Here is a 24,697-nt window from a genome sequence, read left to right as displayed (position 1 = left end):
TCCACCGAGAAGCTGTTTAAAAGCCTCATGCATCTTTATTATAGCGAAGAGAAATAAACACAGTCTAGTAAAGGAGTTGCTTTTTTGCATTATTAACTACTCACCAATGGGAATTAACAATCTTGCAGAGTGCCAATTCACAGCACATTCGAAGATTGGCTTGGTGGTCTGGTAATACAGAGGGTGGTATTCTCATGGGGTCAACTTCACAATTTTCTTCTGACTCATACAAGGCCCTTATGAACTCCCCTGCAAGTGACATTTCATTAGCAACAAGTTTCAGTGTGATTAATAAAGAAAACAACATCCACAACAAGATTAATGCGAAAGAAATCAATTATGAGACAACAAACCGAGCATTGCCACACTACCACACTGTGCTGTTTAAGTAGTCGTAGGTGAGGAGCTGTCTTATTGGCCAACAGCAAATTACAACAGTAGTTGTTACTTTTAGCTCAAAGTATTTTTGATGGCTGACACCCATTTTAAGTTTGTCGAAATCTGGGGCCCTTTTCTCAATCATATTAATGGGAATTTAACATAAACTTTAACCCATTTGACTGCACTTTGTGTTTGTGTGAAACTGCACCCTGATTCCTTCCTGGACATGTTTCCCACATCTTCTGGTCTTGGTGAACTCTCTGTTGCCCTGTCTAACCTCACACAGAAGATCATCTTCTTTGGACAATGGTGTTTCTTTTGAACTTTTGATTTGTACTGGCTAACTGGTGTATTTTTATTTATTTATTTTGTTTTTATTTTTTTCCTTTTCTTTCCTGTTTTCCTGTTTGGGTTTTTTTTGTTGTTGTGTTTGGTTTCTTTGTTTTCTTTTTTCTTTTTCTGTGCTTAAATGTTATTGTTTTTGAATCTTATGTCCTTTGTCTGGTGTGACGTTATGTAACTTTGAACTTAAAATCTTATAAATAAACATTTAAAAAAAAATTTAAAAAAGCATTTTTGAGGCGATCGTGGCTCAAGAGTTGGGAGTTCACCTTGTAATCGGAAGGTTGCCGGTTCGAGCCCCGGCTTGGACAGTCTCGGTCGTTGTGTCCTTGGGCAAGACACTTCACCCGTTGCCTACTGGTGGTGGTCAGAGGGCCCGGTGGCGCCAGTGTCCGGCAGCCTCGCCTCTGTCAGTGCGGCCCAGGGCGGCTGTGGCTACAACGTAGCTGCCATCACCAGTGTGTGAATGGGTGAATGACTGGATATGTAAAGCGCTTTGGGGTCCTTAGGGACTAGTAAAGCGCTATACAAATACAGGCCATTTTCATACCAATATGGCATATAGAAAACAATTCTCAGAAATGGACTGCTGACTACTACTACTGCTGCACTGTAGTATTATTATTACGAGCACTTAGAACTTACTGTAAATCTCTGGAGAAACTGTCTGTCCCTCTACACTACTGTGCACTACCTTTATGAACACCAAAGCATTGAATGCACTCAGTGTTAGAAAATTAAGAGAAAACTTTACTGAGAAACTGTTTATGTTATCCTATATATCATTGTTTACTTGGCGGTAGCTTAGCTTTATTTAACTTTTATTTTATGCTGTTTTTTTACCCACCTTTTTAAATTTGATAAAGTTTAAGTTTAATTAGGGCTTAAAGTTATGAAATATTCGATGGATTGTGTTATTTATTGTATTAATCGCCCATTTAAGGTGTCTGTAGCGTTATTGAATGAAATGATAGTATTTTATTTGTATGTTACTTATTATTATTTCAAAGTACATCCTGATAATGAAGCCAGCTGGTGCACACTGATCACTTTATTCCACCCTCTTATCTAAATATGATCACTTTTAGCCTGTTAAAACCAAATGGCCACTGCCATGAAGCTCAAGTTGTCCATAAGACACTGAAGTCTTCATGTTCATCCTACGATCCAGAATAATGACGGCTGAATACAATTATGTTAAATAAGTTCTCGATTTTGTATGAACTCAAGCAAACATTCATTAATGAAACCAGGCCAACGATAACAACATATCGAGCTCGTTGCTTCCTCTCAGGAAGTCGTATTTCTCGCCTTTTGAGGAGAGCTGCTTCTTGATCTCACCGCCAACAGACTTGTGCTGAGCTCGGATAATCACATAATTCAATATATCATCAAACTCCACACAGCAGTGCAAAAAAGACACAAGTTTGAGTGCCGCGAATAAGTTGAAAAATAATAAAATTCCCCACACCCAACCAAACTATCTTCTGCAAGCAAAAACACTAAGGCTGAGAGAAAGTTGGATTTTCCCCCCTTTAATTAAAAGTTTGTCTATTTCCCAACTTTCAAAAGTTGATCTGCTGAATTTTAAATTGGTTTGAACACAGGAGCGACTAAGTCAAACACTGCAAACGCTCTGTACACTATTCCGACTCACCTATAGCATCCTTAAGGTACTTATGTCCAATCAGTTTGAGGTACTCTTCTATGGCTTTGGTGGCCAGAGTGTTCTCTCTGAAGATAAGGTGTTCTCGGTCGATGAATCTGTCTACCTCACACATTGCCATGTCCGATAGAAAATCCTGGAGAAAAGGGGAACAGAGTTATTATTTTCCTCCTAAAATAGTGTTTGTCAAGTAGAGGACTCAGTGATCCCATACCTTAGCTTTCCCTGTGCTCTGAAGTATATGCACCAGAGCACAGGCCACTTCCTCTTTGCTCTTGACACTCAGCACAGGCTCCAGCACAGCACACAGGGTGCGGTAGTTATTAGTGACATACTCTGCAAACTCCTTATACAGCTCCATGGGCAGGATGTTCATGGTCTGAAAGCGGGATTTGAGGCGTAGTGATGCATTGATGATCTTCCCTCCTCCGACACCAGCTCCCTTGGTGAGAACGCTGGGCTGGATGACCGGGTACCACTGCTCCACAAACTGACGTCCAGTGATGCTTGAGATGGGGATGCTTACGAGTCCTAAGTATGTGCTCTTTTCCTTAGACGTGAAAAGCAAAAACAAACATTAGCTGTGGTAAAGAAACGTTGTTACTTTCAGTTCTGCAGAGAAATATTTTAGAAAACTAATCTGAAAGTCGGAAATGTCAAAAAAGTTCATTTTAAGCTTCACCGATGAATTAAGTATGAGCAGCAGGACTAATGCTGGATCCCCGGAGTGCTGTTTGAAGCTAGAGCTTTACTGTGGCAGCGTTACTCTTGTACTGAGCTGAAAATGAAAATGACTGGTTTTGTGACTCAGTATTAAGTCACTTACTTCTTAAGTGCTAATGTTACACCTCACAGTATTACTCATGCATTTGCTTTATCTTTTAAATTGAAGTGTTTTCACTTCAGAAAGAATCTACCCTGTCATCACAGGTGATTACCTCTTTACCTGTGGTATACCCCAAGGTTCAGTTTTAGGTCCTGCTATATTTTCTATCATATGCTTCTACCAGCTGTGCAGCGGATACACAGATATACCTTGCTGGAGACCTCTTAACCCTAAAAGCATAGTTGCTTTTTCAGTATCACCTCTGTAGCACTGACATCTCAGTCCTACAAACCTTCCATTGTAAAGCCCACTAACAGACATTTGGGAACACCATTTGATTCAGCTTTGAAGCACACATCGAGAGCAGCTGTTCAGATCTGTCTGCATCTCAAAAATAAAACCAATGCTCTCACACAATTCATGCATTTATTTTCTCATGGCTGGACTGCTTCATCTCCTTCTTTTTGGGCATACGCGAAAAGTCACTCTGCCCTGAAACTAGCTCAGAAAGTTCCCTACTGGTTACACATAACATCACCACGGTCCTGGCTTCTCTCCACTGGCTTCTTGTGCATTTTGCAACTGATTTTAAGAATTTACTGATCACAATTAAAGCACATCTGCGTCCGCAAGCTATCCAGCAAAAAAGTTGGCCCAATTTGAACTACTTCATAGCCTTAGATCCTCAGGTAGGTCCTTCGAGCTGTTCCAAAGTCGAGGCTGAAATCGAAAGGCGACTTTAGAACAACCTGCCTGAGGAAGGACAGCTCAGATGATCAGGGAAATCCTTTAAATTGTGTCCTAAAACACTGGCTTGCAGATTTCACTTCATGCAATGTATTTTATTTATATTTTTAGTATTATTTATCATTTGTTTTGTTTGTTTGTTGTTGTTTTTTTTGCCTCACTCGTCTTATTTAGTATCTTTTCAGGACTTTTATTAGTATCTTGACATTTTGCATTTCTGTTTTGTCTTGTTGCTGTTATAACTATTGCATTTAGTTTATCCTGATTTTGCTTTGTTATTAATTATGTTATATAAATAAAGCTAGTATAATTAATGTTGTTGATGTAGATATGATAATAAGAAAATAAAAAAATAAGTCGATAAAATTCAACTTTAGGATATTTCAATTGTATTCTAAGTCAATATAAATGACTCGTTTTCAGACCTTTATGCTACCCTACACTTCTCTGTGTCACCTTGCGTCTCTTCTTGTCTGTCTCCTTGTATAGATGAAGGCGTAGGTTGCGGACAGCTGGCAGGTTGTTGAATTCAAAGTGCTCGCCCCAGAAAACGGTGTCGGTGCGGGGCTTGCTGGTGGTGCGTGCATACAGCATGTCATCCAAACATAGTTCGCAGTAGTATCGTTTCTTTGCTGGAAGCTCGCGGGCCTCTATGATCCACAGTTTGAGCACATTGTCCACCCTCCGGCTGTTGTCCTGTGTGGAGAGAAAGTCAGGTCAAACAAGGTCAAGCATGTCTGATGAAACATTTAAAAGCTTTACAAAGACAAGATGATACAATGCAGGAGGAAACATGACAGACGGCGAAGAAAAAAAAGACATGGAAGCCGAGAGAGTGTGTGCAAATAAAAGGCGACAGCAGGTCAGCCTGCAGGAGAAAAGAGTAAATGACAGGAAATAAATGGCTGGTGACATGGTGGTTTGGCTACTATGATAGTGGGTTGCACTTGATAAATTGCTCTCAACTCTCATCTTGGATACAGAGACAGAAAACAGCATGAGAAACACACAAGAGAAAGAGAACAGAAAATAATGAAGAATGATTCTTTTTATGGATAAAACAAAGTAATCCCCTTAGACATAGGAAAAACACAAATGACACAATACACATGTGCTGCAAACACAATGGACTAAAAATGCTCCTATGGACTGCTACATTCCCTAATCACGATCACAAAGCCCAGCTATATTTGACATCCCCCATGGGAGGAGAGAGTGCTCTGTTGATTACAGAATGATGTTTCAGTAACTGGGAGTCATTTCAATTGGGCTCAAATGCCACTGTTGATGGCCCCCCTGTTTGCTTCAGACTATTTAAGTCCTAATTTAGACGGCCAAATACGTGAGCATCATCAAGATCAACAGCTCTAACGTCTCCATTTGTATGCTCTTTGATAACCGGCGCCAAACACAAGGCATAATTAATTCCAGACGTCTGAGTTTGAATGTGCTGGGCATCTGGTGGCTCAGTTTGCTAGTGCACATACAGTGCAGCAGAGCCAGCGTGCGCTCAAGTCCTCCACCTTGATATTATGTTACACATTCCCTTGCGTCTGTATATTTCAATTGTATTACCAAAAGACTAGTGGAATGCTAAATTAAGGTGGAATAAATACTTTTTTCCTGAAAACCAAGCAATCACGGCCAAAAAAAGGAATTAAAAGACTCTAGAAAATTACAAAGAATAATGATAATCCTTCTCTCTGCAGTTAGTCTTATCGCTTATGGTGCATCTGGTCTGAGAAGAAGAGTGCGTGTTGTTTTGGGGGAGGAGGAGGAGAGATTTTGGAGAAAGCGCCTGTTTGGAGTCCTTGGAGCGCCGTGACTCAGCCAGGACCCCTGCGGCCGCAGCATCTGGACGAGGCGTTCGACTCTGGTGATGTTTCATCTCAGTCTCGCTTAATAACCCTTTAGTCTCTGGTTGCCATCTAAGCTGCGTATCTCACATGTCTGCTCACTTTTAATAACACTGAGGGGAAATATGGGAGAGTTTTACTTTACGATGGAATTTGGAGTAAAATTAGGATATTAATTATATATGGAGCGAGCGTGAAGGGCGATAAGTCTTTTTTAAGCTGTGAAGACGCAAATAACATCATAGTATCTTAAAGCTACACTGGAAACGACTTTCCATATGAAAATACACCATCTTGTAGTGTTTAAAAAAATACAAGTATATCATCTGCAAAAACTGGTGTCAGATACAAGCACATGGAAAATGAACCTCATGTTGAAACACCATCATGCATTTAATTAATCAGTTCAATTTTAAATTGCTTGATTTAACCTCATAAATGTGTCTGTTGTCCTGTCTTCCTCCTTTACAGACAGCTGCTCCTGCCTGAGCCTAGTTCTGCTGGACGTTTCTTCCTTTTAAAGGGACGTTTTTCATTCCCACTGTTGCCGAGTGCTTGCTCATAGGGGGTCATTTGATTTTGGGGGTTTTTACCTTACAATATTGAGTGCCTTGTTGTTGTGATTTGACGCTATATAAATAAAAGTTAAATTGAATTTTTCAGGTACACAAAATAAATGATTATTAGCATAATCAGTCCTGTAGTGGTTAATACATGTTTTGTAGGGGTGCAACGATACACAAAATTCACGGTTCGGTTTGGTTCGATACTTTGGTGTCACGGTTTGATATTTTTTTGATACAAAAAATATGTTCATGCCTTTTTAATTTGTCATTTATTAAAATTATAAATATATATTTTAACTCAAAAGTACAGTTTTTAAATTTAATGTTGCTGAAACAACAAAGTAATAAAAAAATAAATCTGATTGAGGAATCACTCATCTTTGGAAAAGAGAGTTTATTACAGAGAAATGTCTCTTTCCAAAATAAAAGCTATACTATACGCTTCTTCTGGGCTATATTCTCAGCAGCATATTAAACATATCAGGTCCCCATAAGGAGAATCATGTGCTAACGGCTGTCTAAATGACTCGGCTAAAGTTTGTAGCATGCTGCTTGTTGTTTTTGTCTGCTTCCACTTGTCTTTGCACTAGGATGATGTCGGAGTAAATGTGCAGTCATATTCGTTGTGTTCCCACTAGTGCTGTCAGCGTTAATCTGAAATGACGTTAACGCCACAACACATCTCCGTTAACGAGCTACCGCGGATCGCCCCGTGCTCGGGGCTGGACGGCCAACACGTTAACGAGCTAACTGCGCTAAGGCACTAGTTCCCACCAATGTAATTGAGCATTGCTGGCACATCCAACATACTGTTTTACTTTAGTCCATGATGCGCTTACCTTCAGGGTCATACGTCACATGAAAACCAAAATAGTTCCAAACGCCAGATCTGAGTGTTAGTGGGGGAGGTTCAATTTGCCATGTTGCAAGGAGAGCTTAGCCTCTGTCTTGCTAGCTTGCCCTGCGCTCAGTGAATCTGCGTTCGACTACTCCGCCTAGGCTGCACTGTCGAGCGCAGATCCACTGAGCGCTCAACACAGACAGCATCGTCAGAAGGAAAGTTGATAAAATAAATTAAAAATTTTGTATTGTTCGATACATACCGAACCGAAAGCACTGTATTGAACGGTTCAATATCGAGTATCGTTGCACCCCTAATGTTTTGAGATCAGGAGGAGATAGATAAAGTGCAGCATCCACAGTAAAATATGAGGCTCCATCCATTGTAGCAACTAAGCATGACCAGTGCCCCAAAAATTGACTTTTAATAGCAAGTCTGCCTGCACTGCTCATATTTTCCAAAGGAAAATAAAGGTAGACAACGTTCTCCATAGATGTAATAATGATATAGTCTTAATCAAATATTAATTTGGGAAAGTTGCCTGTCTTACTTATGATAATTTTATGATCAGACAATCCGATTTCAGGTCCAACAAGTGGGCTTTGCTCTGACAACAAGTCTGGACCACTTGAGAAAAACTACCCATAGATTTTTACTGCCACAAATTGTCTTGTGGTTCTTGCATGAGGCCCATTGTCTGTAGAGAGCAACAATAAAAGACCTAGACTCACGAGTGTTAAATCTTTTACTTCCCTATCAAAGTATCACAGACATGCTGTGCAGGTAAACATCAACCCGCTGTGTTCAATTTACTTATCACATTACCTGATTTGTGGTTTTTCAAAACAGCATTTTGGGTCCTCCCACCATCGACATTACCTTGTGCAGCTTTAATATTTTGCTTGTAGAAGCCACTAAATTGTTCAACACAGACACACACAGACACGAGGATGGAGTTCACACAGAGAAATGAAGCGGTGCGCTCTTATTGAAAACACACAACAACGGGAGACGGGGAGGAGAGAGAGAGACACACAGACAGAGGGATCATCCTTTTTTCTTCCTCTACCGCATCCCTTTCTCTCCCCTCACCTTGTTGGGCTTGACAGCTCTCTGCAGGTTCTCGATCCATTTGTCTCTCTCTGCAGCTGAGCGACACGCAAAGCACTTGGTTCCCGATGCCGTAGTCACCTGAGGTTAGCCAATGGTAAATTCAACAACCACAGCCATTAGTCACTATGGAGACTGCAACTAAAGCGCCAAAAATAATGACTTGTATTCACTCTCAACCTCTGTCATGTTCCACTAATGAACAGGTGATGGAAAAGCTGAGAGGACTTAGGCTCATTTAAATGTCCTTATTTTAATTTTCACATTTAAAAAGAAAAGAAAAAAAAAGCAATCCTATTTGCATTGCACATCACTTTCACTTGTCAGGGTGGAAACAACAGTTTTAGTGTCATTTACTGCTCTGTACACTCTGTGGTTGTGTGCGAGTGCGCCGTGGGCTCTCCGCTGAGCAGCTCAGTTCTCACCTCAAAGCAGTACTCCTGTCCCAGGATGCTCGAGTGCACAGGTTTGATGATAGCATCCTCGTCCAGAGTGAGGTCCAGGGCCTCAGCGGCACTGCTGGGAGAAAGCAGGGACTCATGGGAGTGGGACTCTTTGAAGCTCTGCATCAAACGGGTCCTGGGAGAGTGAGAGTCGTGAGAGTGAGGAGAGTGAGGAGGCTCTTTTATTAAAGGTCGCTTAGACTTCAGTGTTCAAGAAACTACAGGTGATTTCTTTTTGTATGCTAATTCTCCAAATGTGTTGCTTCACATTTTCATCTTTATCTTGCATACTGAAAAACAGCCAAACGAGTGCTGCACAACATACTGATAATTCTGGTAATAAGCAGCTTATCAACACCTCTTAATCATTTATCAGGGTCACAGGGGGACTGGGGCTTATCCCAGCTGTGATTGGACGAGAGATGGCGCACACCCTGTACAGGTCATCAGCCTGTTGCAGGGCTATCACACAGAGACAGACAATCATTCACGCCCACATGTGGCCAATTTAGAATCACAAATTAACCGAACACGTCCTTGGTATGTGGAAGGAAGTCAGGGTACCCCAAAAGAAGCCATGCAAACATGAAAACTCCACACAGAAAGGTCTCCTTTTCTGTGGTCCTGGCTAGCTGGGGCCCTCCTGTGTGGAGTTTGCATTGTCTCCCTGTACCTGGGTGGGTTCTCTTTAAACCTCCTCCCATATATATGTTTGCCAGGTTACTGATAGGTGTGAATGGCTGGTTAGATAACTGAGTACCCAAAGCATTTTTGTACAACTCCCATTCTCCCATTCATACACTACTTATTCTATGTAAGTGCTTCCTGTCTAACATTCATATTCTGATGGATGCATCGGAGACTGGAGCAGACAGGGATCGAACCACCAGGACTAGTAGGGGACCTGCTCTACCTTCTGAGCGAGCCCCTTTGTGTGCTAGTCCTGTGACCCCGCCTCTGCCCAACTAATAGCTGGGACAGGCACCAGCCCCACCCAACTGCTTATCAGCAGATCGTTTACAAATATATATCAAATATATCTCATCATGCTATGGTTTACATATATAGGTGGCCACTATTTTTTTGATATTTTTGATACACCTCTCAACACAGCTAACAGCTAACCTAGCAAAAAAACAACAATTTTAAATTGTTTATTTAGCCACTTTGTTACTATCAGCCTGTCTCAAAAGGACGTAATCTGTTCCCAAGAGTTGGCAGTTCGTCTTGTAATCAGAAGGTTGCCGGTTCGAGCCCCGGCTCGGACAGTCTCTGTCGTCGTGTCCTTGGGCAAGACACTTCACCCGTTGCCTACTGGTGGTTGTCAGAGGGCCTGGTGGCGCCGGTGTCCGGCAGCCTTGCCTCTGTCAGTGCGCCCCAGGGCAGCTGTGGCTACAATGTAGCTGCCAGTGTGTGAATGACTGAATGTAGTGTAAAGCCATACAAATACAGGCCATTTACCATTTCTTTAGTTGAGCCTCTAAAAGATGCCAACACAGTTTGACAGGCATAAAACTGTATTTTTGCACCAACAAGGTGATTCCCAAAAAGGTAATAATTTAAAAGCTTGCGTATTTCAGCAAGACAAGGGCGATCGTGGCTCAAGAGTTGGGAGTTCGCCTTGTAATCGGAAGGTTGCTGGTTCGAGCCCCAGCTCGGACAGTCTCGGTCGTTGTGTCCTTGGGCGAGACACTTCACCTACCGCCTACTGGTGTTGGCCAGAAGGGCCGATGGCGCGATATGGCAGCCTCGCTTCTGTCAGTCTGCCCCAGGGCAGCTGTGGCTACAACTGTAGCTGCCTCCACCAGTGTGTGAATGGGTGGATGACTGGGTGTGTAAAGCGCTTTGGGGTCCCTAGGCGGGACTAGTAAAAGCGCTATACAAATACAGGCCATTTACCATTTACATAAGGGGTGACTCAAGACTTTTGCAACTACACACGACCAAGTTTAAATGTCTATATCTGATTTAAGAAGCTGTAGTAAAATGCAGCACACACAGTATTAACACGCTTTACTTTTTCTTTACAGCTGCATTTATTCAAAACATTTTAAATAACCAATTAAACAATTCTTAATAAGTCATTAATCCTGACACACATGTGCTCACAGCCCACACTAACAAGCAAAGGAGGTCTGTGCTAAAGCCCATTCATCATCACCTACTCCCACCCACACACACATGTAGAGAAGCAGGTAAAATCACAGACCGACTCAGGAAACAGCCACACAGCCACTGAAACAAACACACGATGGCACAGTGAGTCTAACCAGATAGCCAGGACAGATGGTCAGGTGTGATGAAGCCCTTCAGAGAAGAAAGGGGGACGGTAGATTAGGAAAAAGGAAAGATAGAAAAGAAGCTGTATATCCTGCGCTCAGCGTCCGGTTCTTGGCTTCTCCCCAGTTTGGGCTCAAACTGTTTTTGTCTATGTTCAATCATAACGTTCCACAACAGAGCAGTGATTGCATGTACGGGACTGAGGGGGAGAGAAACATAGAGAGTGAGGGAGAGATAAAAATAGACCCAAAGGAATGAGTCAGATTGAGGGTACCATAGAAGAGACGAGAGAAAGAGTGGGGGAGGTCAGGAGAGGATGTGAGAGGAGGAAAGACTGAGAGAGAAAGGGCTGAGGCCTCAGGGATGGAGGGAGAAGACCTCTCAGTGGAAATCATGTTGATTATGTAAACAGTGGATCCTTTGGAGAGGAAGAAAGTGAGAGTATGGATTAGAGGAATGAAAGAGAAAGGGAAAGGAGGAAGCGCAAGGGTCGGGATGGATGAAGGGATTGAGATGAGAGGAGGAGCGATGGAGGTAAAAAGGAGGTCTATGCAAGGTCTCAGTGGACAGACATAAAAGACGAAACACACACACACATGCATGCATGCAGACACCTTGCAAATTATAGTCAGTGCATCACGACTGATGAACTACACACCTGGAGAAAAAAACTCAGGGATGAAAGACTAGGAACGAGGATACTGACATTGGGAAGGTGAGCTGAGCTTTGCTGTAGTGATCTAAAAGAGAACAAACCTGACAACAACCACTTCGCAAAAAAAGCAACCGACTGGAAGCCATTTTTCAATTTCAATAACTAATTAAGCTCAAAACCCATTTGCTGCTTTTGTCTTTTATTAAACTGAACATAAAACAAAATGATTGTTGATCAATAAGGTTGGACAAACACGGGCAAAATACAAACTGAAGGCTAATAGTCAAACTGGGTTGTTTGACTCATAATTACTTATTAGCAATAAAACTTAAGCCTCTTTTTTCTTCCAGGTATGCCTCCCATTTCTACGAAACAACATTTATTATGTATTTATTGGTTTATTTTTCTAATTCTTAAGAGCAGGAAGGCAAGTATTCTAAAGAGAAGTGCTTCTTTACAGACATTATATAGACATGCAGTATTATCATTGATTACTGCTATTTAAAGATGCATCAGCATATTGCAACTGCCATATTTTCACTGGGTCTTCTAATGTGTGTAACTCTATGCACTTGCCAGTTAAATATAGTCATAACTCAGTGAAGTTTGCACAGATATTCTGTGGATTTTTGGCTTGTTACATATGTTACAACTGCATTTATTCTTGTTTAAGTTTAAAAATGCAACTTTTCATAACAAAACACTTATTTTGTGTTGACTGTAATCACAACAGTCCAGTAATATTATGTTAAAAATGTTATACTACTCTGCAGCTGCTTTTTGTGATGTTCTACTATAAAAAAAAAATAGTGTAAACAGTAAAAACTGAAAGGACTGCTCTCGTAATTTTTGTAAATGTTGCTGTCCAGTCTTGCCAAGTTTTGATTTGAACTTAAAGCTGTATGTAGCTGATGTAACTGCTTCTCCTCAGTGCTGATGTCCATGCTTAAACACAAAAATAGGCGAGTCTGGACAAGGGTTTACAACACTTAATGCTACTGCAACTACAAAATCAGCTACAAACTTACCAGTTATTGCACATTTTGCTTCTCACTCCTGATATATATGTAATAAATAAGTACTTAAGTAAATGCAGTAATAGGTAAAAACTGTAAAATACTGTAAATCATAGGTGTCAAACTATTTGGCCCGCAAAGCCATACCAAATTACAATTAGAGCTGGCCTACTGGTATTATACAGCTAATATATATATTGTTTAGTATTAAGCTTTGCTTGTTCCATATTCAGCTTTTCAGCAAAACGTGTTTGAGTCCATAAGAAAAGATTCATTCTTATATCTGGAGGAATAAATATATTTCAATAAATATTAACGTTAGCCCGCGACTTTGTTCCAGTTTTGAATTTTGGCCCACTGTGTATTTGAGTTTGACACCCCTGCTGTAAAACAACCTTTCAACAGAAGTGTTAATTTCTTAATTTCTTTCATTAAAACTTAAACTGAAAGAAAATCCTTGTATTTTATGCAGGGCTGGATCAGAATCCACAGTCAGACCAGCACCCACCCCAGAGGAGCATCTACATGCATATATGTACAGACAATTTTAGTTGATGTTGGCACAAGTAATGTGGGGTCATGTCAGCGTCTATTGCATCTCAACAGAGAACTTAATGATGGTTCAACAGAAAAAGGCAGCATGTCTCCAAAGATATTAGATTAAATCATTGGGAGGTAAAATTTCATGCTATTTAAGAACTGCGATATTCTAGTGTGAAACAAAGAGACATCCCTTGTGCTACATCATGAATATTACTAATAAAAAGTTTACAGGGTGTGGCTTCGGTAGTGCAAAGACTTCTTTTCTATTTCCTGTTTTTGATGTTGAATAGATTTGTGTTTATAATTCTTTGGAAGACAAAAAAGCTATTTCATTACATTATTTAGGCTAAAGATATGCAAATAATAATAATAATAATAATAATAATAATAACTTTATTTATAAAGCGCTTTCAAACAAAGTGCTGTACAACTATTTGAAACTAAAAAGATAAAAAAAATAAAATAAAAAAAAATAAAAGCGATACATAGCAATACAGGTAAAAGACACAATACAAGTTAAAAACAGTAAAAATTTAAAAACTAAAAGCCACAGAATTAAGACTTGTAAGATAAGGTGAACAAATGTGTCTTCAGCTTAGTTTTAAAAACCTCCACAGAGCAGCCTGCCTAACATCTTGAGGGAGGTTGTTCCACAGAAACGGGACACGAAAAGAAAAAGCACGCTCTCCAATTGTCTTTTTTCTGGCTCTAGGAACCTTTAGAAGGCCAGAGTCCTGAGATCGGAGAGCACGGGATGGAACGTAAAGATGTAAAAGGTCGGAGAGGTATGAAGGTGCCAGTCCATTTAAAGCCTTGCAGGTGAGCAACAGGACCTTAAAATCTGCTCGAACCTGACAAGGTAGCCAATGAAGAGATCTTAGTACAGGGCTAATGTGCTCAAATTTCCCAGTTCTTGTTAAAATGCGAGCAGCTGAAGACCTCCACAATTTGAAACCTCAAAGTTATAAAACAGCTTTAAGAAAAACAAACAAACAAACAAATTATTTTTCTGCAAGACAGAGTACCCTCTGTGACTACACAGAGTAATCCTATGGGGTACTTACGCTGAAAAATCTGAGTGGACTGAAAGATCTGTTAAGTTTGGCTTATTAGTGGGAAGAATACAAAAATTATGTGCAAAGATGTGCATCGTCGCAGCTTTTAGAGCCTGTTTGGGAGCTCAGATGCACATTTATGCCTGCATTAAATCCAATCCATGCTGAAAAGTCAAGCCCTCCCTGGATAAACAAAGGTTAAAAAAAATGGAATACAAATGAACAAAGCTGCAGATGTTCACCAGCACCCCTGACAGAAAACACTCAGAGCACACCAGGAGCTGTGAAAGACGATGGATCAGCCACGAGGGCCTTGGCAAACAACCACGACTTCACATCGCTCTTGACTTTTTTGTCCGTTCAGTCTTCTCAAGTCAGCCGGGGATAATAGACATCCACGAGCTTCCCAAATGAATAAATCATGTGGAAACACACCTTGGCAGACACCTGGCTCTGCAAAGGTGTTAGCACTCTCCCGAGTGTGCTCTTGCCCTCTGTTTGGATTATACAACTGACCTTCACATTTGAAGTTTAAGTTTGCCCTGGGTCTAACTGTCCAGTGGAAGAATACAGAAAAAGTGAATGGACCAAATGAATGCTGAATCAGTCAGTTCATAGATGGTCGTTCATTTTCTGTAAGTATTTTGATTTACTGTTCACTGGGGATGGATTTTAAATATTCAAAGAGTCTGTTATAATTAAAATCAAATGGTTTTGTGGATGCATTTTCTCTTGTTTTCATTGATGGCAGGTACTAGATAATGATACTAAATACTGCCAGAAGGTGGGATTAATAAAACGGGGAGTTTAAAAACATGGAAAACAGAGGAACACTTGACAAACTACCAGATGCTGGTTTTTAAAAACTTGCAGCACAGTAAGAGGAGATGATACTGTAAGCAAGAACTGGAGAAATGTGACAATGAAATTCACAGCTGCTAGAAAAGAGAGGAGGGTGAGTCCTGGGTGCAATCTTTGAGAACATTCGAATAGTTCCTGCTGAATACTGAACAGTGTTTTTGCTCATCTCAGTTGTGCACATCAGGCTTTTCGGTTAAAAAAAAATGCTGCTTGTCTCCATTTTATGTTTGCACTGAAATGTTTTTGGGATATTGTTTTGCTGTTGGACAAAACAAGCTAGAAGACGTCTGTCACAGTGGACTTTAGACATCTCCGAGAAGAAAGCAGAGCTCAATCTACGAAATTATCAGCAGTTATCATTAACGAAAATACAGAAATAGGTTGCAGCCCTCAGCTAAATGCTTTGGATCCTCGCTGTTTACAGGCTGCTTGAAATTAGCCTCAAAACCTTGCACAGTTCCTCGTTTACGTTTCTCATATTTGACAAACTAAAAAAATCTGAAGATTTTTGCACTCGAACATTGGTCATGCGACTCCTGCGTTACTGTGTCTGAAGAATTCCAGCACTGCTGCAACTATGTAGATGATACAGAGGAGGTATAATTAAGCAAATCTCCCACTGACTCATTATGGTCTGTACAGCCGCCATATGGCTGTCTGCTGGTTGCTATGGTGAAGCGGGGGATGTTTTTTCATTGGCTCAGCAGAGAAATAGTGAGCGCTGAGTGCAAGCGACAATGCAGCGAGAGAGTAAAATAAACTCAGGACTGTGACAGACATATAAAGGATTACAGAGACGGAGATTAGGCCATACACAGAGAAAGCTGGAGACCGAGCTACTGATAGTGATAGATAAAAAGATTAATAGAGGCAGAGATGACAAGATGGAAAAGAATCAAAAGATGAGATAAAAGACGATAAAGATAGAAATCCATGGAAGCATGCTGATATAGATAGACCCTAATAAACAAATAAATAAATAAAATCTCCCCTTCTAGGCCATCTCTGTGGGTAGAGGTGGCATTGCTTTCACACCAGGCTACTATTTCTAGAGCGCTCCTTGGAACCACAGAGACCCAATAACTTTTGAGCAACTGGATCTGCTCCGGTAAGCCAAAACACTGACCCTTTAAATTGAATTTATTTTAGGGGATTAAGCGGCAGAGAGTGAAGTACAGCACGGATGTGTGATGAGACTTTTGTGCTGTATGGTTTAAAAAAGGTTTTCAAAAAACCCCGTGTGAGTCGTTTGCAGCAAATGCTCTCAGGATGTCACAACAGAACTATGAGCTGACAAACTGGGTATGGTGGCAAAATTTAGGGTATACAACCTCATGATACAACCTCATGAATGCTGAAAAGAAAACTGACAAGCAGACTAAAATTAAAATTGCTTATGTTTAAACCACTGTATGTTCTTAACTTTTATCTGTTATTTTTTATTATTGTGTATATTTTCAGTCTTTGTGTTTTTATCTGTTGTACAGTGTCCTTGGGTGCTTTGAAAGGCGCTATTTTTAAATAAAATGTATTATTATTATTATTGGTTTTGATGCACTGCCTTCAGGCTTGTCCACTCAGTACTGCTGTTTTGACTGAAACTGAGGGATGTAGCACTCATACAGTAGTGACTTGACAATAACAAGGTAACCCTGCTCTAAAACTTACCATGCTTTTCCCATCTTTTTCAAAGATCACAGAACCAAACGGGGCCATTTCCCTTTGATTTCTACACAACCAGACTTTTTTGCAACCACAGGAGTCACCCACTGCTGGCTATTAGTAAGAATGTACTTCTGGAACAGCCTTTTTCATCAGTCACAACCATCCGGAGACTAAGATCTTGTCACCAGTCGACATGAAAGCTCAGTTTGACACACAAGTTGATATTTTCTCTGTGTGGCAGTTTGAGAGGCACGATGATCTACAGATCTACAGATGCAGTGCTCAACATTTTTCAAAGAATAATATGCTATAATCTTGCATTTAAGATAATATATCTTGAGATTCTAGTAAAAACACGTCCTTTCTAAGCCAAAATCTAATGTGCGTTTTTGCCAGACTGACAGAGACTCTCAGTGAGTGTGCAACATGGTCACTAACTGCGCTGTCACTGATTATGTAAAAGTAGATACAAAAACAAATAGTGATGTCATGATGGCAACAGAATTCATGCATCTGTAAATGCAACAGCAAAACGCAGGGCCAAACACAGGCTGGCAGTACACAAACATCGCACGAAAACGCTCACACACGCTGACTCACTAACCTGTCTTGGTCGGCACTGCGGAAGCGGGGGAGGATCATGTGGCGGAAACTGCTAGTTCGGTCCAGTTTGGGCTGACTCTTGGCCCTCTTGATTGAGCCCTTCAACCTTCTACTGAGGAAACTCTGGAGCGTGGCGGAGGAGGAGAGCGACGACGAATGCAGACAGATGGAGTGGGAGAGGGAGGAGGAAGTGTGTGGCGCGAAGTTACAGAGACAAAGAAGTGGTGAGAGATTGAGCGGTGAAGAGAGGTCGATGTGGTTGGATAGGACAGGAAAGTATGGTATGAATGCGGATGATTTCCGTCGCGTCAGCATGGTTTATGACAGATGTATTTGTGTGACGGCAAAATCAAATCGAGAGACAAACACAAATGAAAGACACGATGCATGATGGGGAGAGCACAAGGTACATTTATTATCAACGAGGAATCAACTTGCTACAGAAAACTGCAATGTTGTAACAGATCCTGTGGTGGGCAGTGGTGAACCATTCAGTCCAGAAGAACAGCAGAGTCTCACAGTTTGTCCTAAATGAGCTTCCTGGCACGATACAATCAAATATCAGAGAACTGGAACGAGGAATTGTTCATTGATAAGTGTTCGGTGCATATTTTACATTTCATTTACAATTATTTTTTGTCTTTCTGGCTGGAAGTGGTTCCAGTTTTTGTATATCAGCATAACACTTAAAAACCACCACCCACCAGATTTTGTATCAACAAACTGCATCCTGAACCCAGGATCAGCATCTCGTCTACAAGGAGTGTGAGTGTGCAGTTTCCTGTCAATGTGATGGACTTTAGTTAAGCTTAAAGAAAACGAAGATATTATAGAACTAACAGCAAAATCATTTTACAATTAGTAATCTGTATCAAACCTTTTGAAAACGAAATATATGTTTTCTCTGTTTTTAAACCATATATTGTAAATCAGCGGTCCCCAACCCGGTACCGGTCTGTGAGTCGTTTGGTACCGGGCCGCGAGAGTTGAGGCTCAAGTGTGAAATGTATAGTTTTCAGGGTTTTTATCGGTTTTCAGCGTTATTTTGTTATCGTTTCTATCCTTTACTCGGTTTTCCTGGGTCTTTTCATGTGTGTTATGAATAAATTTTCTTTTTTTCGGTACCGGTACTAGTTTTATTTTGTTGTATTTATCCGTGACACCTTAAAGGCCGGTCCGTGAAAATATTGTCTTTTTTGCGCCGGTCCGTGGCGCAAAAAAGGTTGGAGACCGCTGCTGTAAATAAACTGTTTTTGGTCGAGACTGTTGGTAATGCAAACAAGCTAGTGAATGAAGTCACCTTTTAAAACATTTGTAGACTTCCTGATTTCACACCCTGTGTTTGCAGACCTCAGATGTTAACGTTACACTCATTCCTGTAATAGTAAATTTAAATGTCTCCAAATATGCATTAAAATATCATTACATGCTTTTTCTTCCACCGTCCCCTGAAGACGCTTTGCCCATTCAGCTTTTAGGTGCATCCTGAAGTGCTATCATTTATATACCTACAGCATAACGACATTACTCAGTGGGAGAATGACTGGAGGGAAATGACACCTTGTCATGTGGCATGAGTCATATGGCTTTGAAGCCTGTCTTGAGGATGTGACTAAAGACTTGGCTCCATCTGCTGGTTCCAACCTAATAGTCTGCATGACTAAATCTGATTTGATTAGCCGCTCCGTCTGACACTTTAAGTCTCAAAAAGTAGAAAGTCTTTAATTCAAAGAGTGAGAGAAAATCCCAAAAGCACAATAAAGCACAATAAAGAGAGCTAAGAGGAGGCCCGCGCTTTAGCTTCTGTGGCCGTGTTTGCTGTTCTGCACTTTGTTACTGGCTCAGCTTTGGGTTCGTTCCAGGTTACTGGTGTCGTTTAGTGTTCCAGCTCATTTGCTGCTGCGCATAATTAGTTATTAATTTTTTAAAACACTAATTGTCAAACACGAAATGAAATTCTGTCTGAGTTGAAAAATATGCTCAAAATGGCGACTGACGTCTTAGCGAGAGATTTATTCTGATGCTTACTTTAGCGTTAATGCTATTTTACACTTGTTACAGCTTGGGGGATGATTGATGCTAAATTATATTAAATTACCCAATTTATCGGTTTCCTGTGCAACAATAAATGTAATAAGTCCACATTTTTCTGCATCTCTAGAACAGATGTGGTTCAAAGTCAGCATGACCCGTGGAGTCATGGAACACAGCAGCATTTAGAGAGAACAAGACAGACTGAACTAAACTGGAATTATCTGTTGAGCAGGCACTTGTCCCCAGGCTAAGTATGTTTTGCCTTAGGTAAGACGTTGCCGTTGGAAAGCATTCTTATACTGCCGTTCTGTCACATGCTGCTGGCTTCACAGAGATGAACACAAGGTCTCCCATAGCATCTGTGCCTTGACATGATGGTCAGGGTAATTGTAGATGCTGAGAGGTAATGATCCTCTTCTAAAGAGGAACAAAGTTTGGAGGGGAAGCTGGAAAGCTGGAGAGGTGGTGGAACACCAGAAGGTTGTGGCTTGTGTCCCGTTTGCAACTCGATTTACTTGCTTTTTACTTTCAGATGCTGGTTATTAGTGTTTAGGAAAGAAATGTGGCTTGAGTTAAATATGCTTAACCAGTAGGGGTGGGGAAAAAATGGATACTGTGTAGTATGGTGATATTTTGTTTGCTAATAATGTATCGATACAGGGACAGCAGAAATTGATATTTTGTTACAAAAAAGGTTTTTGTGCTCTGACTTCAGAGCATGTTGATCCTTTTTCTGAGCAAGAATCCTGACATTCCTTCACTGTCCAAATGTGTTTAACTTTTTTTATGGCAGCAATAAACATGACAGTTTACTTATTTTCATTTAAGACATGTTTTATTTTAATTAAGTTTAAAACTTTTTTATTTAATGTAAAATTATATTTGGTTTTAATTTACTTTCAAATTCTTCAGTTGCTGAAGGGGCTGCATAGTTTTCATAAACTGCATAGTTCAGAATAGCTATAATTGTACCAGATGGTTGATTCAGTTAAGTTGGACTAGACTGTAATACAAACCGTTCAGTTTGTCAACAATAAAACTGAAATGAGAGAAAGACTGAGTGTGAGACTTTGATATTAGATCAAATGAATATTGATAAAGTTTACCTTTATGTACAGAATCTGAATATCGCAAAATATTTTAAAAAATTGCAATAATATCGTATCGTGCGTTAAGTAATGTGATAATATCGTATCGTGGGATGTATGGTGATTCCCACCTCTATTAACCAGTGTGTTTAAATGTGTCACTAAAAAGGTTCAGGATTTGATGGTTCAGGAGAGAGAATGGTCTGGCCTTCAAGACTGACGTCAGGGATCAAAAGCCTCCTGTAAAGCAGTACTACCAGACTGTCACGTGCAGTTCTGATGAGCAAAATTTGCACTGATAAGAATTTGTGCCTATTTTTAAGGGATACAGTAACAGTTCTGCTAGATTTAACCGCAATAATGTTTTTTTTCCTCCAGGTTTCAAGTGACTTGCATTAAACAAAGTGTGAGTTAAAAATCAGAATGACCTTTTTTGTCACTGCTGAAAAGTTTTGTTTGAATCTTGTGTTTCCAATATGGCATTTATCCCGTCCCTCAGGACTGCTTATCACATCACACAGGATGAAATATTGATACAACAAACACTCATCTCAGCCACTATGAAAAAATGATGAAATAGAAAAAAAAACTCTGATCAAGCCCAACTGAGCCTTTACATTTCCTGTAATGGACTATCTTGCTTCTGCAATTTCCAAGTCAGTGGCGGCTATTTTTCATACTGCAGCAGTGAATGGGCAGCAAATAGTTTCCTGTGATGGGAGGAAAACACATCCTGCCGTTCCCAGCTACAGTAACGGTGTGCAAACACCAGCAGAAATAATGGAAAAGGAGATGGCTAACACAGACCGCTGGCACAAACTTAATAAGACACCAGTCAATCCTTTAAGCCTCTTCGCGTTAACATTTGATACCTTGTGATTGAGTTTCTGTTGCCATTAATGAAACAAAAACAGATTATTTGTGCCCGCAGACACAAAATGTTTCGCGTGTCAGCTGCCTGCTTCTTCTCTGACAGACATCATGTCTGGTTTAGAAAGAGTCACGATGATCCCAGAAATAATAGTGACACAACCTTTTTATGCTGCTCATCTTCATTTGACTTTAATGAATCATAGCAGGCATCTGTTGCATTTTAGCCTATTTACTACGAGTCACATTTACTTTATATCACATTTGCAAACTTTCAGCTCTTTGAAAAACCAGAGCGTTTTCTATTTATTAGTGGATATAGTCTCAGACCTTTGGTACAGATGACATTTAGACTGAGTAGTGTATTTTATTGCAATCTAGTTTTTAAAAGTATTTAAAAAGCACTCTCTTCTCCTTGATCTCCTTGGCCTTTGCCTGCTGCAGTTTCTGGATTTATTCATTGAAGGTTTACTAATTAATAACAGTTTTAGTTTTGTGAACTACCTTTGTAGGTCGAATGCAATCTGGAATTTAAATGCACTCTTCTCAGTTTTTCTAAAGATAAACAAAGAACTAAAAGCCCACATAAAATAACAGAAGCCATTATAAAAGCACAAACAGATTAAAAAATGAAATAACTCATTTAGAGTGATTATTAGAAACATGATTCATTTTCTTATTTTTTTTTTTTGTATTGACTTCTTTTTTTGTATATTTTCATCCATTTATCATCCAGCAGTTTTTTTTCCTGCTGGGAAGTCTTGGCTTGTCTCATGCCCTGTAAAATATTCATGAAATTCAATTATTTTATATCCTTAGTAATGCTCATGCAAACAAACAAATTAACAAATTGCTGTGCATGTGTTTTAAAATCTGATCTGTACTTAGGCTAATCTCTATTAGCGCACAACGATGAGGTAACTTTGACAAACATTAATGCTGATGAATAGGCCCATTAAAGCATTAGTCAGACAATTGATTTTCATATTTTTGCAATAAGAATGGAAAGTAATGCCCATCTGGAATGATGTGAATAAAAATATAACGTTAGACAAAATATATACCTTCAATTTCAAAATAGTTAAAAGCTTTTAAACAAACTGGTGTTAAGTTTTTAAATGTGCGCCTGCTAACAATAACAGCAGCCTAATTGTGTGAACATGTTTCTTTCGTGCACATTCCTAGCTGTCGGGCCAAAAGCCGCCTGTATGAGTGTTGGTGCAGCGTGCAAAAATAGCCAGTGTCTCTGCTTCGGCCATGTTTGTGTCACATACCTCAACAGGGGGCAGTGGTGCAATATATGCTCCTCCCGCCACTGGACTCGAACCGGCAGCCCTCCAGTCTCCGCCCCAGTACAAGAAGGGGGGGGAGGAGGAGGAGGCGGCAGGCGAGTGAGGCAGGGTGAAGGACAGGGAGGGGGAGAGGGGCAGCGAGCGGGGCAAGGGGGGCGTGCCGGAACCTTTCTTGAAGCCCTTTTGCTGCTGCGGCTGCTGCTGGCAAAAGGCGAGGGAGGGGGAGACGGCCAGGGAGAGAGGGTAAGGGTGAGGCGGGGTGCCGCTGGCCCGACGGCCACAGGTGTGCGGTGGACCCAGGGCGGGAGGAGGGAGGAGGGACAGCGAGAGGGATGGAGGCAGCGAGCGAGGCCGGGAACAGTGGGGGTTACTCACGGATTGTCGGAAGGGTTGAAGGGGGGCAGTGGGAGGGACCTCCATGCTGGGCTGCTTCCCGGTGGCTATGCTCTTCCGCCGGGCGCGATGATCTGCGAAAAGAAGAGGAGGTCATCGGGTAAGACGCTATTATACGTCAGTGGAAGGAAAACATCGATGGCAATATGAGGCCAGGACACAAAAATTGCAGTGCAGGCCACAGGTAGAGCCAGAGGATGCGGACAAAGTAATGTGGAAATAAACAGCCGATATTGACATTCTGCCTGAAGGAACCGAAGAATATGAGAGCTCGATAGAGGTCAAAGGTGAGCGAGACAGAAATAAAACCATGCAAGGTCACAACCATTCACCAGCATCACTGAAGATTCTGCCGCTACACAGAAACTCTTTTGCACTTTCATCTGTTGAGAGTGTGGGGGCTGACAAAGTGGAGAGATAGATTTTCTGTCTGGTTGTCAGCTGAGGCAAATGTTAACAGTCTGAATGTTGAGGGGAGGAACCGGGAGATGCATGGGTAGAGAGCGGCGAGCATTAAACAAACAAAACACTTATTGACTTCCGTCTCTGAGTCAGTACATAATGCAGCAAATTGTCCAGTAAAGAAATAAAGTTCTGTCCTACACTTGATGGATGATGGAGAGAGTGTGAATGCACACAGAGGAGCAAAAACAAAACACAGGAGGCCAACTAACGGATCAAAAAAACAACAACAGAAAAAATTAAAAAAATTTACTCAAAAATTCACTGACTGAATTTTGAAGAATTGCCTTTGATCTTTGTGTCGTTCACTTTTCTCCTCCAACCAAATGCTAATTCTATCTCTGTGTCTCTGCACCATATGTCTGCACTCTCAATGGCACTTCACAGGATATAATTACATATACACAGTTTTAATTAATTGCTTTTTCCTACAAATCAATAAACTGTACATCCATAAGATACATGAGGATTTTGTTAATTACGTACAAACTCTTTCTTCCAGTGGAAAAAGAAATGATTAAAACCTCATTTTTATTAAGCTTCGTGTGGCTTTCCAAAACTGAGATAATAGTTTACATTTTCAAATAGCTGTTTGTTGGTTTATATGCTAATAGGGCTGCTACAAACGATTATTATGATAGTCGACTAGTCACAGATTATTTTTGCAATTAGTCAACAAATCAGATCATGGACGTAAAACGTGCAGCTTATTGCACCAGCAGCATCTGCTCTTATATAACTATCATTAGCTTACAGCTTGAAGTGTTTAAGGTATGTGCTAACTGAACTTTGCAGATTATCTCGGAGGAGTTTAATAAACTTCGCCATCTGCTCCTCGCTCGCTAATACATAGCATGACACTGGAGAAAATTCTCGACCACCTCACACTTGTGTTTAATGAGTTTACTGTTTAACGTTTATTCAGCTGTGTGAAACTATAACTTTAATCTTAGCCAAACTGATTTACTCAGGAACAAATAAAACACTGAAAAAAGCCAAACAATAATATCTTTAAGTTATCTAAGTGACTTGTATATCATGTTTAACCTGAGTAGCAAAAGACTGCGGGGGGTTTGAAAACGATGTGCTGGGAGTTTGCTGT

The 24,697-nt window shown here is 40.6% G+C and overlaps 1 protein-coding gene across 3 annotated transcripts in view; it reads right to left on the bottom strand.

Annotated features, from left to right (window-relative positions):
- Positions 1 to 24,697, bottom strand: part of syngap1b (synaptic Ras GTPase activating protein 1b) — a 206,736-nt gene that overhangs the window by 33,939 nt on the left and 148,100 nt on the right. For all 3 annotated transcript variants that reach the window (XM_087848482.1, XM_087848483.1, XM_087848484.1), the window contains 8 exons: positions 22,723 to 23,207; positions 17,458 to 17,579; positions 8,761 to 8,914; positions 8,318 to 8,416; positions 4,419 to 4,658; positions 2,604 to 2,939; positions 2,381 to 2,525; positions 105 to 249 (listed from right to left, as the gene is read on the bottom strand). In XM_087848482.1, the coding sequence (XP_087704608.1) occupies positions 105 to 249; positions 2,381 to 2,525; positions 2,604 to 2,939; positions 4,419 to 4,658; positions 8,318 to 8,416; positions 8,761 to 8,914; positions 17,458 to 17,579; positions 22,723 to 23,207 (1,726 nt within the window). The remainder of the gene's footprint in view (positions 1 to 104; positions 250 to 2,380; positions 2,526 to 2,603; positions 2,940 to 4,418; positions 4,659 to 8,317; positions 8,417 to 8,760; positions 8,915 to 17,457; positions 17,580 to 22,722; positions 23,208 to 24,697) is intronic.

This window comes from Neolamprologus brichardi, chromosome 11 (assembly GCF_056152115.1).
Source record: "Neolamprologus brichardi isolate AB-2024 chromosome 11, ASM5615211v1, whole genome shotgun sequence".
Classification (NCBI taxonomy): Eukaryota; Metazoa; Chordata; class Actinopteri; order Cichliformes; family Cichlidae; genus Neolamprologus; species Neolamprologus brichardi.
Note: the sequence above shows the minus strand (reverse complement) of the source record. Positions and strands in the feature narration are given on the sequence as shown.